This window comes from Dermacentor variabilis, chromosome 8 (assembly GCF_050947875.1).
Source record: "Dermacentor variabilis isolate Ectoservices chromosome 8, ASM5094787v1, whole genome shotgun sequence".
Lineage (NCBI taxonomy): Eukaryota > Metazoa > Arthropoda > Arachnida > Ixodida > Ixodidae > Dermacentor > Dermacentor variabilis.
The window spans coordinates 3627501-3643289 of record NC_134575.1 but is presented as its reverse complement, the minus strand read 5'-3'; the positions used below and the strand labels follow the sequence as shown (position 1 = coordinate 3643289).

The 15789-nt window shown below is 47.4% G+C and overlaps 1 protein-coding gene across 1 annotated transcript in view; it reads right to left on the bottom strand.

Annotated features, from left to right (window-relative positions):
• Ent3 (equilibrative nucleoside transporter 3) overlaps positions 1 to 15789 on the bottom strand; it is a 454360-nt gene that overhangs the window by 51173 nt on the left and 387398 nt on the right. Inside the window, exon 9 of the mRNA XM_075700951.1 lies at positions 5543 to 5730. Within this exon, the coding sequence (XP_075557066.1) occupies positions 5543 to 5730 (188 nt within the window). The remainder of the gene's footprint in view (positions 1 to 5542; positions 5731 to 15789) is intronic.

The following is a 15789-nucleotide window of genomic DNA, read 5'->3' as shown; positions in this document are numbered from 1 at the left end:
AAACGCTCGTCTTGCCTCGTCGAGCGTTTGCCTCGCCTACGTGTTCCTGACCATATCTTCGTTTCGTGCTCATTATTATTCTCCCGTGAACATGAATCAACCATGCCAGCAAGGATTAATCCTAATGTGGTACTGACATGAAATTTTTAATATTGATATCCTCCGTTAAATGAAAATCCTAGACGTGTAAACCCTAGATAGAATAGTGACGAGCGTCAGAGCACCGTCAGTGATTTAATATGACAGCTTTTCTACAGACAGTTTCGGTTTCGTTTCCAGGAGGGCACTGTGTCTTGAAGTCACGACGTCAATAAGTGTCAATGGTGTCAATGTCAGTAAGTGGAAGCACGACATTCCGTCGTTTCAGCCACTCGCTCCGACTTGCTCGGTCGTCCGCTGCTACTCCGGCTCTCACAACAGATGACAGCACACGAGGCGACCGTGCAAGCCGCCGCAGCGAGCGTCAGAATTGCTCAATGTCCGTTCCCACGTTACCCCATATTGCTTCAGGACGTCACGACACAGTAACCTCGTGGTAAACTAAGCAGAAAGTGGCTGTAGAAAAGTTATCCCATTAAATTATTTAGGGCGCTCTGAGGCACGCGACTATCTTTTCTAAGGTTTAAAGGTCTGGGGCCTTCATTTGCCGAACAAAAATTAATTATCGAAATTTTTATATAAGGCATATGCGGGATGCCCCAGTCGAGAGCTCCGGACTGACTTTGACCAATTGGGGATTTCTAGCGTGCCGCACACACAAAAACCCTCGCTGCGCGAGCATGTCTTTTTTACATTCCGCCCCACCGATGATGTGGCTAGAAATGGAATTCCCTACCAATATAGCAGGCCATAACCACTGTGCCACCACGGTGGGTGGTATGCAAGAACGACAAAACAGTGGGAGAACACTCAATGAAGTGGCTCATTTTGTTCTTTTTGGCCAGGAAAAAATTTGAAGCTATCTAACGTAAATCCCCGTGTTATCAATACTCTGCTAGGGAAATGTGTTCGAGGACGGCATGGCAGCAATTGCGACCATCTGCGCTAAAATAACCTGGAAAATTAGATCTCAGGTCAAGCCACGTAATCAGACGGGCCTTATCGCCTACTGTGCAGCATTGGGAAGTAACACTCCAACTATATTTATTATAATTTCTAACGTCGAGAAAGTGACAGGGGGTGAGGGGGAGGAGGAGGTCATTATTTAATCCTGTAAACGTTTGCCTGGCTCTGCTACAACAGATGGTAATGATAGTGAACGAAATAACGCCCATAGTTCACTCACAGAAATGATGCATGCACAAAACACGCCAGAACATGTGGCATGCAAGACCAATCAAAGCATCTCGTTGGGACCAGTGTCAGTGTTCAGACAATATTCTCATTGACACTTTTTACCTAATTATAATATTTAAAAGCCGATTGATTAATTAGGACAAATTATGTAATTATGTAATTACATAATTACATAATTTTTACATAAAATTATGTAAAAATGTAAAAAAAATTAATCTGAGTACCTCCAAGCGCCTACAAAGAACGTTACCTTGATTCTGTCCAGCTACGTGGCATCCGCATATTTATGAATTTTGGTGCATGACAGTTGGGACACCTTTTTGCACATTTATTTTGGGTACCACAAGCAGCTCTCCTTTCCCGCTCATCCTCACTGTCGACTGCAACGTAATCATAATTGCAACCTAATAAACTTCCAGCTGTAAATGGTTTCCCTTCTGCAACGCACATAACCCCGCATCCGGCCGCACGCCACCGTGCCTCTAGTCTTAGTCTCATTGCATCGAAGTGCTCTGTCCAGCACCGAGCGTATACACAGGAGTAGCTGGCGAGGAATGCCACTCTCCGGTCATTCTTCACGGCCCAGCGAACCCGCCTTCTTGCAAAAGCACGCATCACCCTCTCGGTTTTCGCTTAGTCTCGTAACACCGCGAAACGGTAGAACGGAGAGAAAAAAATAAAAAAGAGCTCTGGCGTTGGCAACTGGGCAACGCCGAGGAGCGCGGATGCTTCTCCGCTCGGCTCATTAATCTCGGCAGCGGAGAAATTCTTGCTCACTCGGTGACTGCACTGGAGCCGTAGCTTCTCGGAACCAGCAGTTCGACGACCAACCGTCACTGGTCCGGGACGATCCATTTGTTTGCCATTATGATCTATTACGGCCAAGGACGAGCTCCCCGCGAACTTTCTGCGGCCATGTGCTAGCGCTGGCTCGTTCTCTCGTGTTTAGCTACTCGCTGCCTGAGAAGGTTCCTTCATTCCCTTGGAAAGCCATCGGTGTCCTTCTTCTGTGAGTAAATGAACGCGCCGCTCGTCGAAGCACATAGCTTAAGTGAAAATGACAATAAATTATGGATTTCTGAAAATTTATCGGGGATATTCATCGCCGCACACCTTTCTGAATCGCTTTGCGCTACACATTCTCCGAGAATGGACCGCCGCCGTTCGGCCAAGTGAATGGTCGGCCGACCTCCCTTCGAGTGTGAACCAAACGGCCCGCGAGAACGTCCTGCTGAAATGAATAGGAAAAGGGACGCGCGCTTTTTTCACCGCTCGCCCGAGAAACACGCCGAGGAAACAAGCGCGCGTGACCACTCGCGGTAATGCAAGACGCCAGGTGCGCAACGCTGGGCTTCCAGTTAGGACATCGTGTGTTACTGCGAGTACGAAAGTTCTCACGCTGTAGTGGGACGCCAGGAACACAAAAGTCGGAGCAGCTAGCACATCTCAACCTTCTTTTTTTATTTTTTTATGAATTTATTTTCTTAGGTGACCTGTTCTTTTTTTTTTCACATCCGTGCACCCGAAAAGGGTGTACAGATACGAGGTGCAGATCCTTCTATACCCTTATTCACTTTTAAGGGTGCAAATTATTTTAGTGCGTAGATCGGCGCTGCCGCCGGATTTCTCGCCAGCACAGTGCAACTTTTTCGTGTTGTTGCGTAGGGTTACTGCGTCACATTTACACCAGAACACCTTTAGCGCAAGTTATCGCTAAGTTTTAAAAAATCACGGCAGATCCAAAGCACTTGTTGGAGTCTACGTTAAGCGGACACTCCATACTTGAGACATCGTTAACTAGCGCGAAAAAGGCATCGGACGAGAGCGAGAAGCAAACAGGACACAACGCTAGCGTTCTGTCCTGTGCGCTTTTCGCGGTCATGCGATGCGCTATTTTTTCGCGCTAGTTAACGATGTCTCAAGTCTGCAATAGTCACCGACTAGCTCAACTGTCCTCTCTAATTTCGTAACACGTTTGGATTAATTCCTATGCAAAAAGGCACACAACGCGCGAAATATTTTTTTTATTATTTCCTGCTAGGCGCAAGCAACTGTTCACGTTCTTCTCCCGCACCGTTTGCGTGTCACGTGGCTCCGTGGTAGACGCGCGCGTGACTGTAACCGCAGCGGAACAACACGAGCGCAAACAGACGACGCGCATTCCGGCGCCTTCTGCCGCACCACGACGACGACGCTCTGCCGAACGACGGAAATCGCCGTGCCGTCGCCGAGTGGAAATCGGGCTTTACGCGTCAGCAACGAAAATGTTTCTGATTTTTGTTTAATTTCCTCGCGGTAAATGAAGGTCAAAGCCCTCTGTACCCAAGAAAAGAAAAAATGCTGGCAAACGACAGTACGCCTTAACTAATTTGTTGTATTACTAGGTTCTGCAGAAGCGTTTTAATTTCGGTGCGTAGGAGGTGGAGGCTCCCCCTTGAGTCATGATACACTGAGTTGCTCCGCTCCTACAAGCACTGCGGCTGTCACACGAGTGTGCAACCACCAGAAACACAAGCAGTGTTTGTTTTGCTTTTCCTTCTCTACAAGCGATGTCACGTATACCTAGCCTCATCATTACATGACGTCAGCAGATTTCACTTTGATATAACGCCATAACATTGTCGATGACGCCATGTCCAACATTTCAACAATATAGTAATTAATATATTTTATGTGTCTTTCTGAACCTTCTTCCTTTTGGCTAAATATCACCCTATTACGGGCGAGAAACATGTAGTGTGAGTATTTACAACTCCGATGAAATGTGCCAGTATTCTTTTAATAACAGTGCACTTGTCTAAGTAACCTTAACGATTGCGTGTAATACGTGTGGTTTAGTCAAATCACGTGATTCAGAATGCCCACTAATAGTAACGTATAGCACCGACGAAAAGACTTACCGTGGGAAATTGCAGTGCGCATCGGACAACAGAACTATAGTCAGTGACAAGTTACAAAAGGCTACCGCAAATAAACCAGTGTCCGACTCCAAGAGAGTTTGCGTAGGTGCGCCAACCAGTTCCGATCGCTTAGTTCCGTGACATCACGGTGAAGGCGAACGTCTTTCCATATCGGCATCCCTGGATGGATGGATACAATTTGTACGTCCGGCAAGGTTCAACGCGACCCGGGCTCAGGTCTCCCACGGGGGCACGTCAAAGCACTGCCTCAACGGCGCCTCACGGGCATCCCTAGGGATTTTTTTTAAAGCGCGGAGGCACAGAAAACAGCTACAGTGCGGTTTTGTGGGAGGAGCTTGGATTGAACTCGTAGATTGCGATCGAGTATGATTATCCGAAAGTCATTACGTTTTGAACTGAATGGTTGCGGGTTAACCAGTAAAGTCTTTACCAACTGGCTGTTCTAAACTGCAATCGCGGCCGAAATTAATTCAGGCAACAGGAAAATTCAGAGCGGCGGGTGCCGTGCACATATTCGGAGTATTTGCCCATTGTCCATCATTGCGAATTGTTGCGCAATTTCTTAATGCTACCTGTTATTTTGATTATCCTTATTTCTCCATTGGTTCCTCGAATTGCGATGCTTGCAGTGACAGCTGGACAGTCAAGACTTTAATAATTAATGCGCTTCCTGGTCACAAAGGCTTTAAGTTCATTGATGGGGTTCAACAACACATTCCTCACCATGGACGAACTGGGTTCGTCGGCACGTTTTGTTTTTTTTTAATGCTTTTCACTTTATTGAACTACTGCAATACAGTCGGCGAGATGATTTCGTCTCAGTGTTTTACCGTGCTCCTGGTGGATGGCAGCACAAATTAAATAAGGCAACGCTGACACAAAGCAGTAAATTATGGTGGAGAAAATTTTAAATGAGTTGAAAACTGCGGTCCTTAAATGTGGCGCCGCCGGTTAAGTTGCAGCTATAGCCTCGTTGGCTTCGTCACAGAAAAGAAAGGCTGACTTGAGTGGAACTGCTCCTAGAGTGGTGTTCGGTAGGTTGAGGAAGCACCGGCCCTCACAGTATCTCGACGCACTCAGCCTGTCGCGAAAAAAAATGGAAAACGAAGAGATCGGCGCTCCTGATCCGTTTCGCGCCGCATGGCAGCGGCACCAATGCGATGTAAACAATGCCGCTCGAGGGCATGCCACCAAAAAGCAAAAGGCTACATTTGGTCAAAAGTCAGGATAATATAATGCGGTGAGGTTCTACATAGGAGCAGGTTTTTTGCACGGAGGGTGCGAGGAGCAGCAGGCACCCTCCGCGTGCATTTCCGAGCACTCGCCTTTCCGACGAAGTCCGCCGCGTTGAAGAGCGCCATCAGGATGACGGGCATCCACGAGCCCAGGCGGCAGGACACGATGCGGCTCTCGATGCCCGGGAACAGGGACAGCGTCACCATGTAGACCAGCGCCATGCTGATCATGTAGGGCCACACCTTGCGCCCCGCCTGGTACCGAGCCACCACGCCACCTGCGACAGCGGGGGAGTGCGAAGTTGGAGAAGCGCCGCAGTGAAAGGCAGGCGGGGAGGCGAGCACACGCACTGGAGCCCCCCCCCCCCCTCCGCTCGGGAGCCATGGCACACAGATCGAATTCCTGGATAACGAGAGACGTCCTACATCTAAAAAGAAAACTTAAGCGCCTTAAAAAAAGGGTCGGCTACAGACATCGTTAAAACCACTCGAACGGCGTTTAATGAGGCGTTGAAACGTTCCAAATGGCATTATTTCCAACATACCCCACCAATCTTTTTTTAAAGAATCACCTCAGAAGTTCAGGGACATATTGAATCAGGCTAAATATGTGTTGACGAGATACAACTCGATGGTGTTCGAATTGTTGACGAGGAGGCCATTGCGGAACGTTTTAACTTATATTTTCACAGCGTGTTTTGCGTCCTTTGTAAAACCCTCACTCACAACCCTGTATCGTGCTCTGATGTATCATTACAAGGTGTTGCGGCTATGCTTCTTAACGTGAAGCGTAAAGAACCTGGCCTTAATGGTCTTCCAAATGCGTTCCTTCGTCGCTACGCGGAAATGCTCGCCCCACTCCTTGCGCGCATTTTTCGCGCATCCATATCATCTGCGGATCTACCAACTGACGCCAACTTACGCGAACGGCGCTTGTGGTGCCCATACACAAGACAGCTGACACATTGCCGATTTGAAATTGTCGTCTTCTATCTCTGACTTCTTCGAACTGTAAGATGCTTGAACATGTTGCTAATTAAATAATGAAGTCTTTAACAGATAACAACAATCTCTCCTCTTTTCAACATGGTTTTAGGAAGGGCTTTCCTACGGTCACACAACTAACCACAGTAATTCACAATTTTGCAAGGTTTATCGACAAGTCTAGTCAAACAGACCATCATCTTTTGGACTTTCAAAAAGCGATCGCCCTTGTTTCACATCAAAAGGTAATCCTCAAGCTAAAATACACTGGCCTCCCCTCTTTCACAATAAACTGGATTTCCACCTACTTGGCAAACCACACACAGTCGGTTTATGTTAATGGTCACCACTTGCGTCGTTTGCCAGTAACCTTCGGATTACCACAATGTAGCGTACTGGGACCACTCTAATTTTTTTTTTATTTTTATTAATGATATTGTTAGCTCTATTACTGAACCAGTACAAATACGTTTGTTCGCAGATGACTGAATTTTGCTTCACGAGATTGCTTACCTAGAGGCTCAGGAACTTTTTAATACTAACCTTCATAACATCTATTCATGGTGTAATGAATGGGACATGAAGCTGAATGAGGAAAAAACAGTATACATGCAGATAACAAAAAAAAAAGACGTAGGTGGGCTTTTCCCTACAGTTTTCCTACTCATCCTCTCGTCGAAGTCAATGAATATAAATATTTGGGGTTTACAATAACTAACAACCTAAGTTGTAATTCTCATGCCTCCAATGTATTTGCTGCAACATTTCGCAAACTTTGTATTCTGCGTCATAAACTAAAGCAAGCACCACCAGAGACTAAACTTCATGCATACAAATCACTCATTAGGGCGAAAATGAAATACGCATGCCACCGTTATGAAACACAATATTAATGCACTGGAAATGATTCAGCGGAAAGCAGTTAGGTTTATTTTTTCCAAGTACCGTATGACCGACTCACCGACAACTATCATGCCCGATCATGGTATACAGACATTACAACTACGGCGGAATATTCTACGGATTAAATTTTTTTTTCTACTCAAAAATAATAAATTTTCGATTCATCCTGCTCCATATGCCCAATCATTAACCACAAGACTAATCAGACATCACCTATCTGAACCATTAGCTCCCTATCAAACAAGAACTAATGCCTTCAAATTTCCTTTTTTCCCCGTGCTATTGAAGAATGGAACACAGCTATCACTATTATATTTAAACACCACTGACTGAATTAATCTGATTAATTTTTTATCTGTTAACTTCGCAACAAAGATGTAAACGTTTTGTTTTCTTCTGCACGCTTGTATGAATATTTCTTGCAATTTTACCACTCCTGCTAGGGCTCGCATGCGCCTGCAGTATTTTGTGAATAAATAAATAAATAAACTCGTGCACAGGCGTGACAAGTCGAACCACAGGAATGAGCCCAGCTCATCTCCCATGGCGACTAGCAGTTCCAGAAATAGTCACTTCAATTCCTGGAGTAGGTCACTAATGTGATATGCCCGTAGTTGCGATAAAGCAATTCACTTGATCATATCTTTACACTAAATATGTAGATTGCATTCACGTGTATACCGATTGATCACGCTGAGAACTAAGCTCTGCATCTGCGTTTTATGTACCAGCATACCAAGAGAAAAGAGCTTATAAGCCACTTGACAACGTCGACAACGGCAGAACATTACGCAATACTTTCTGCTTTACGTTGCATATGCCAGCAGTCAGAACCACTTCGCTGGGTAATTCTGAGTCCCTCACAAGCCTGATTGCTGTGCCTAAATGAAATCAGCTTAAGAAAAGCAAACAGCACATTGACATACGAAATGCAGAAAACATTCGCCATAGCGAAAGATCTACAAGAAGACATAACTTTCCAGTGGATTCCAAGTCCCTGTAAAATCATAGGAAATGTAACAGCTGATCCCACAGCACATGCAGCACATCAAGAGAATGAATTATCACTACTTCCTATAGCGGCGAGTGGTGCGCCATGTCTATTGAACAAGCTATGTGGTAGGTTGTCCAAGGTTCATAAATGATGCGGAGAGCTCCCGATTATATAATATAGATCCGGGAATAGAATTCAATGCTCCCTTTAAATTAGTCGGTCTGTTGAAAAAAAGCTGTATAGGCACAGCCTTCGGCTAGGCTGTGCCTATACTGAAAGCTTCCTGTATAGAATAAAATAAACTAACAGTGCTACATGCCCGTGTGAAGAGGCTGAAGAAGACATAGAACACCTTCTTCTGCACTGTAAAAATCGTGATGTTCCCCGAAAGAACCATTCGAAGAATCAACATGGCTTGGATAGACAGCCATGGGCTATCCTTAGGAGAAATTCTAGGTCCATGGCCAACAGAAAAACTTCAAACCATCGATGCGCGCGTCTTAGTACAATTTTTGGAAGAATCAAAAATATCACAAAAATACTAAGCCATACAATCGTTATTACGCGCATTGTTATTGTTAACAGGCACCGTTAATTACATGTTCATTGTGTCTTCGTCTTCATGTCGCAACCGTATTTCTTGTATTGAGAGTGCGACATTCAAGTGCCCAACATCTTCTGTGTGAACATCTTGGTTTTGCGAACATTTATGCTGTGTGAATTCATGTGTTGCGTGTGAGCCCTTCGGTTTTGTGAGCGTTTATCCAATGTGAACTGTTCTGTTGCGCGAACATTTATTTATATTGCAGTACTGAGACTTAGCACTTCAATGTTCGTTACTGTGTTTATTAGTCAAGTTTTGTTATTGCTGACAACTTTGCGGCGATGACTATCATGTAAGAGAAGAGCAGCAGCCGGCGCCCATAGGCGTATATACCGGGGGGGGGGGGGGGGGGGGGGGTTATCCCAACACTGGGGAGGGGGGACGAAGTACGTCTTCATTACTTCAGCGTTGTGACGGCGAGTGCTCGAGGTCTTCGAGTGAGATGTGTTTATATTTGTCTGTACGTGCACGACACCATGCTTGTCATAGGTGTCTCTACCTGTTCGGGGAGAGGTGTGCCGCCTCCCGCACTCAGAATTGAAAATGAAAAGTAGGCCATTTATACACCCCCCACGCACACACACGTGTGAAAGTAGGCACTGTCGGCTTTACACTGCCCAAATACAAGAAAACAACAGCTGAGGCCAAGTTTTCCCTCAGAATTGGTTGAGTTGAGTTGAGTTAAGTTGAGTGGTTGTAGGCTACTGGGCTGCGTTTGGCAGGCATTCTCAGATCATGAACAGCCAGTTGCCATTATCCCTCAAGAGAAAAGTGTATAATAGCTGTGTCTTACCAGTACTCACCTACGGGGCAGAAACATGGAGGCTTACGAAAAGGGTCTACTCAAATTGAGGACGACGCAACGAGCTATGGAAAGAAGAATGATAGGTGTAACGTTAAGGGATAAGAAAAGAGCAGATTGGGTGAGGGAACAAACGCGAGTTAATGACATCTTAGTTGAAATCAAGAAAAAGAAATGGGCATGGGCAGGACATGTAATGAGGAGGGAAGATAACCGATGGTCATTAAGAGTTACGGACTTGATTCCAAGGGAAGGGAAGCGTAGCAGGGGGCGGCAGAAAGTTAGGTGGGTGGATGAGATTAAGAAGTTTGCAGGGACGGCATGGCCACAATTAGTACATGACCGGGGCAGTTGGAGAAATATGGGAGAGGCCTTTGCCCTGCAGTGGGCGTAACCAGGCTGATGATGATGATGATGAAGAGGCTACTGGTGGGGTTAGCCTTGCAGTAGCTGCCGGCAATTGCTCCACCGTAGCGACACCTAAAATACATAAATCATATAAATCAGACACAGACCTCACAACTACACATAGTCACTCCTAAGGTCACCATGTTGAGGTCAAATCCGTGTCCTGCAGGTAATTTAAAAGAAGGCGAGAAACTTCCTTCCTATCTAACTGGTTCCCGCGCGGGAAAACAATGTCCTGAAGAGAACTGTGGGGAATTCCTGTCTTTTTGAGGGACCCGAATAACACGCTCCTTTCCGCGTTATACAGAGTACAGCACATAAGGTAATGTTCTATGTCACCGCACACACCACACGTTGAACATAATGGAGACAACGCCAGGCCAGTCTTACACATCCACGCAGGGGTACGAGCAGAGCCCGTGCAAATGCGGAGCAGTAAAGTGGCTTGGTTTCTTTTGAGACCCTTAGTCACACATGGCTTGTGAGGTGAGCTCCACAAAGAGCTGAAGTGGCACGACACCGCTTCTCTAAAGAGTCTCTTGTCCTCTTGAGGCACTTTTCTCAAAGGATTCCCAGACAGCGCTCTATGGGCGAGGCTGTCCGCCATCTCGTTGCCTATGATACCTATGTGCGAGGGCACCCATTGGAAACGTATGGGGAAGCCTTTGATATGGAGATTGTGCACCGAGCGTAGGGAGCTTAGACATAAAGCATCAGTAGGGAACCCATGCTCTAACCTTTGAAAGGCGGATTTCGAATCTGTGAGAATGACAACGGGTTGAGGCGTACAAAACCGTAGCTTCTTTAGAGCTGCCTCAATGGCAACGCTTTCGGCAGTTGTGGAGGACACGACTGCAGTGAAGCGAACCGACCAATCATACTTCAAAGCGGAAATGTGAAAAGCAGCTGCACTAGATCCTCTGACCTTGTCCACAGAGCCATCAGTAAAAATTTGAAGATGACTTGCATATTCAGTGTCAAGGTGTTCCAGTACGAGCGAACGCGTTGCCGCCAAAGGAGAACTCCGCTTAGCACGAACGTGAGGAATTGTCAACGAACAATCGAGGCTCGCGAAAGACCAAGGTGGTTTCAACCTCTTAGTTCGACCTCTAGCGTCAAGATCCAGGTAACCAAGAGTATTAAGGGCCAAGTACAGAAAGGCTCTTGGCGTTCCGCAGACTGCTCCTAACAATGCAGTACTTTATGAGTCTCTATCGAGACCTCTTAGTTTAGTCGCTTCACAAATGTTATTGATGTAAATTGGCCGCCTTAAACAGACGATAGACGGTCGAGGCCTTCTACAGAGCCTTCGAAAGAGATCCGAGTCCGTCAGAATTGGGCTCACATAGGTACGATTTTTTTATTACGTATTCCCTGGTTTCGGGCCTGGCCTGCACGTGCTGTAGCAGATGGCGCGTTACTCCTTACGTTGCGTTGTGAGACGTCTGCGAGACGTGCCTTGCAAGCCTGCATTACTGAAGAGCCTATCGCTAGGCTCTCCAAAACAAGGTTAATCTTCCATCACTTGCACCATCCCGTGTTTCTTGGGGCGGTCTAACCTAACCATCTTTGAAAACACAAAATCAAATTTGGTTTTACAATTTACCGGTATATTATCAGTGTTGCCATATCAAAAATTTTGACGCAAGCTTTTGTGACTTTTTGTCATTTTACGGCACAGTTTGCTATTTATGCAATCATTGACTTTTTTAGTGACTTGAATGAACAGTTGGCGATATCTTAACGACTTCTGAGTTAGAAAGATTGCTTGGGAAATGGCCTTCAGGAACGCGCTTTGATATTCAAAAGCCATATGCAAGTGGCCGAAACTTGCATGTAGAGAATGATTGTACTGAAGGCACTGGGCAGTGGGCACGGTGCTGGTGAAGGAGACGACGAGAAGCGCTTGCTTGCCCCTTTCTCTATACCACTGACTTGTTTCGGCTTACCGATGCAAAAATAGCACTAGTGCTGCTAAGCGAACGCCTCCATCGTACTATATATATATATATATATATATATATATATATATATATATATATATATATATATATATATATATCTTGCGAGACAGCTGTTAAGCCTCAACAGTTTTATTGCGCTGGTCGCGCGCTGAAGACGATGACTCACAATTTCTCGCACAATCCATGAGCGCGAACTGGGGTCCACAGCAACACTTCGTCTTCAGGGTGGAAGGAAACGACACGGTGAGATGCATCATAGCGAATTTTGCGGTCTTGCTGACTGGCGTCGGTGTTGAGGCGGGCACGTTGGCGACACCGTGTAATGCGCGAAACGAACTGCTCACACACTGATGTGGACGAAGGCACAGGGACACCGAAGAAAGAAGCTTCGAGGATAGTGAGCGGTTGGCGACCATACACGAGGAAAAAGGGCGAGTATCCCGTAGTGCGTTGGACGGCCGTGTTGTATGCGAAAGTGACGAATGGTAGAATGACATCCCAATTGGTGTGGTCAGGGTTGATGTACATAGATATCATGTCGGACAGCGTGCGATGAAAGCGCTCTGTGAGACCATTAGTTTGAGGGTGGTAGCTGGAAGTCATTTTATGGATGGTATTGCACGCACGGAGAACATCGTCGAGAAGTTTAGAGAGAAACGTCCTGCCGCGGTCACTCAAAATGACACGTGGGGCTCCGTGCCGCAAAAAGATGGCTTCCAAGAAAAAGGCTGCAACCTCCTCTGCGGATCCCGAAGATAGTGCGGCTGTTTCAGCGTACCGTGTCAAGTGGTCTACAGCTGCGACGATCCATCGTTTACTGCCGGTGGTTAAGGGTAGCGGTCCACAGAGGTCGATACCAACGACTGCGAAAGGAGCTTCAGGACACGGGACAGGTTGGAGCAGTCCAGCCGGAGGTGAGGTCAGTCGTTTGCGGTGTTGGCAGAGCGAACAGGAAACCACGTATTTCGTAAGCTGGTTGCAAGTCCAGGCCAAGAGAAGCGGCTGCGAATTCGCTCGTAGGCTTTATGGAAACCAAAGTGATCGGCAGTAGGATCGTCGTGAAAGGTCTCCATTATCTGGGCCCGAAGTGATCGGGGAACGACAGGAACCCAACTGTGTCCTTCGGGATGAAACACGTACCGGCATAATATCGAATTTTCGATCTTGAAGTTCTTCAACTGCCGACGGAGCCGAGCGTTAGGTGGGCGAGATGATCCGCGAATACGTTCCATAACGGAGTGGCAGTAGGAGTCATTGCGTTGGCTAGAGGCAAACCTATGAGAATGGCTGGATGGGAGCTGGTCGAGAGCTGCGAGCGAAGGGAATTCAGGCTACGCGCCCTGCGGTTTCCTCACGGAAGGTGGTAAGCAAGCAGCGTTTGAAGACGGTGGTAAGGGACAACGAGAGAGAGCATCGGCATCCTGGTGTTTCTTTCCAGACTTGTAGGTGACGTCGAAGTCATATCCTTGTAAACGGAGTATCCAACGGCCGAGACGTCCCGTTAAATTCTTTAGCGTCGCGAACCAGCACAAGGTGTGGCGATCAGTAACGACCGCAAAGTGGCGGCAGTGCAGATAAGGCCGAAACTTTTGGACGGACCAAACAACGGCAAGACACTCTTGCTCGGTAATGGTATAATTTTTATCTGCAGCTGTTGGCGTGCGACTTGCATATGCAACCACATGTTCTTCAGAATTTTGCTGACGTTACAGAAGAACAGCGCCGATACCATGCCCGCTGGCGTCAGTATGTAGAACAGTGGGTTAGGTGTTGTCGAAACGACAAAGCACAGGTTCGGACGTGAGGGCACGCTTGAGGGCGTCAAAAGCAGTTTGGTATTCGTCCGACCATACGTAGGGAGCTCCAGAAGGAAGGAGTTGACGGAGCGGCGCCGCAATGGTGGCAAAGTTACGTATGAAGCGCCGGAAATACGAAGCTAGGCCAAGGAAGCTACGCAAGTCTTTGGCGCGTTGAGGCCTGGGGAAGCAGAGGACAGCGGGGTCGGGTCGAAGGCCCTCCTTGCTGACAAGGTGTCCGAGCACTTTAATGGTTTTGCTGGCGAAGTGGCCCTTTTTTGCATTCAGCTGAAGGCCAGCAGCTGAGAGGCATGTCAGGACTTCTGCAAGTGCTGATGGAAGGTCGACGAAAATATAATGTCGTCAAGGTAGCATAAGCAAGTGTTCCACTGTCGGCCCCGTAGTACGGTGTCAATCATCCGCTCAAATGTGGCGGGAGCATTACACAGGCCAAAAGGCATTACGTTAAATTCATAAAGTCCATCGGGTGTGGAAAAGGCGGTTTTCTCCTTGTCTGCTTTGTGCATGGGTATCTGCCAGTATCCTGAGCGTAGATGGAGGCTGGAGAAATACTCCGCGCCTTGTAATGAATCTAAAGCATCATCGATTCCGGGCAGTGGATATGCATCTTTGCGGTTTATTTTGTTCAAGGCATGGTAGTCTGCGCAAAATCGCACTGAGCCGTCTTTTTTACGCACCAAAACGACGGGTGACGACCAAGGACTTGAAGATGGGCGTATTATGCTACGACTCAGCATGTCGGCAACGTGGGTATCAATGATTTGTCGTTAAGCGGAAGAAACGCGATATGGCCGCCGGCGCACGATGGTAGTTCCATCTGTGTGTATGCGATGAGCCGTCGCAGAAGTCTGTCCCAGAAGAGAAGAGTGGACGCCGAAGCAGTCTTTATGCTTGGATAACAACGCCAGTAACTCCCCCGTCTCCTGCGGCGTTATATCGGAGCTGATGGTACTAACGAGATGAGAAGCAGAGACCGGATCCATAGCTGTGGGTGGTTGTGAAACAGCCGTAGTCGAGGTAAGCACAGAGACAGGCTGAGTGTCCAAGACACACATGAGAATGGCGCCTTTAGAAAGCAGGACTGGCTCATTGGTTGTGTTGAGTACCGCCAAAGTGGCCATGCCGTTGGTGAAGCGAACAAGGCTAGGTGCCAGAGCAATCCCTTTGGATAAGCAACGGTCTGACGGTACAACTAAAACGCCACCATCGGTGATGTCAGAGTTAACTGCAAGGAGTTGTTCGCAACCAGGGGGCACCATACAATTGTCAGCAGTTCGTAAGCGAAGGCGCGGTTCGTGCACGTCGTCGGAATTGTCCGTCTCTGTCAAGTTAACGAGGCGTTCACGGGACGAGAAGAAAGCCGACGTCGAAGAGAGAAAGTCTAACCCTAGTATAAGCATGTGAGCACAGGATGTCAACACTGCGAACTGGATATGGTGGCGTATCCCGTCGATCGAAACTCTAACGGTGTATTGCGCCGATGGCCAAATCACAACCTTATTTGCACCACGAAGAAGAGCTCCACTGTAAGGTGTAGTTACTTTGCGTAGACGAGCGCGCAAGCCAGCGTGAATAATAGAAATAGCTGCTCCCGTATCAAGCAATGCTAGGACTGGTACACCAGCTACGCACACGAATAAAGTATTGGCCGGGCACGCTGGAGGAATTGTAGTCTGTGCGAGCCATGCAGCTTTCCCTCCAAAGACTGCACCATCTAGTTTTCTGATCGGTAGTCAGGAGTGCGGGTGGCAGGTTGCATGGGTGATGTCGAGCGTCGGAGAGGGGAGGGCGAGCGGCGGCGCCCTGGACGGTAGTTGCGAGGCGCTTCGGGAGGTGGAGAAAGTGAGCGTGGGGAGAGCCG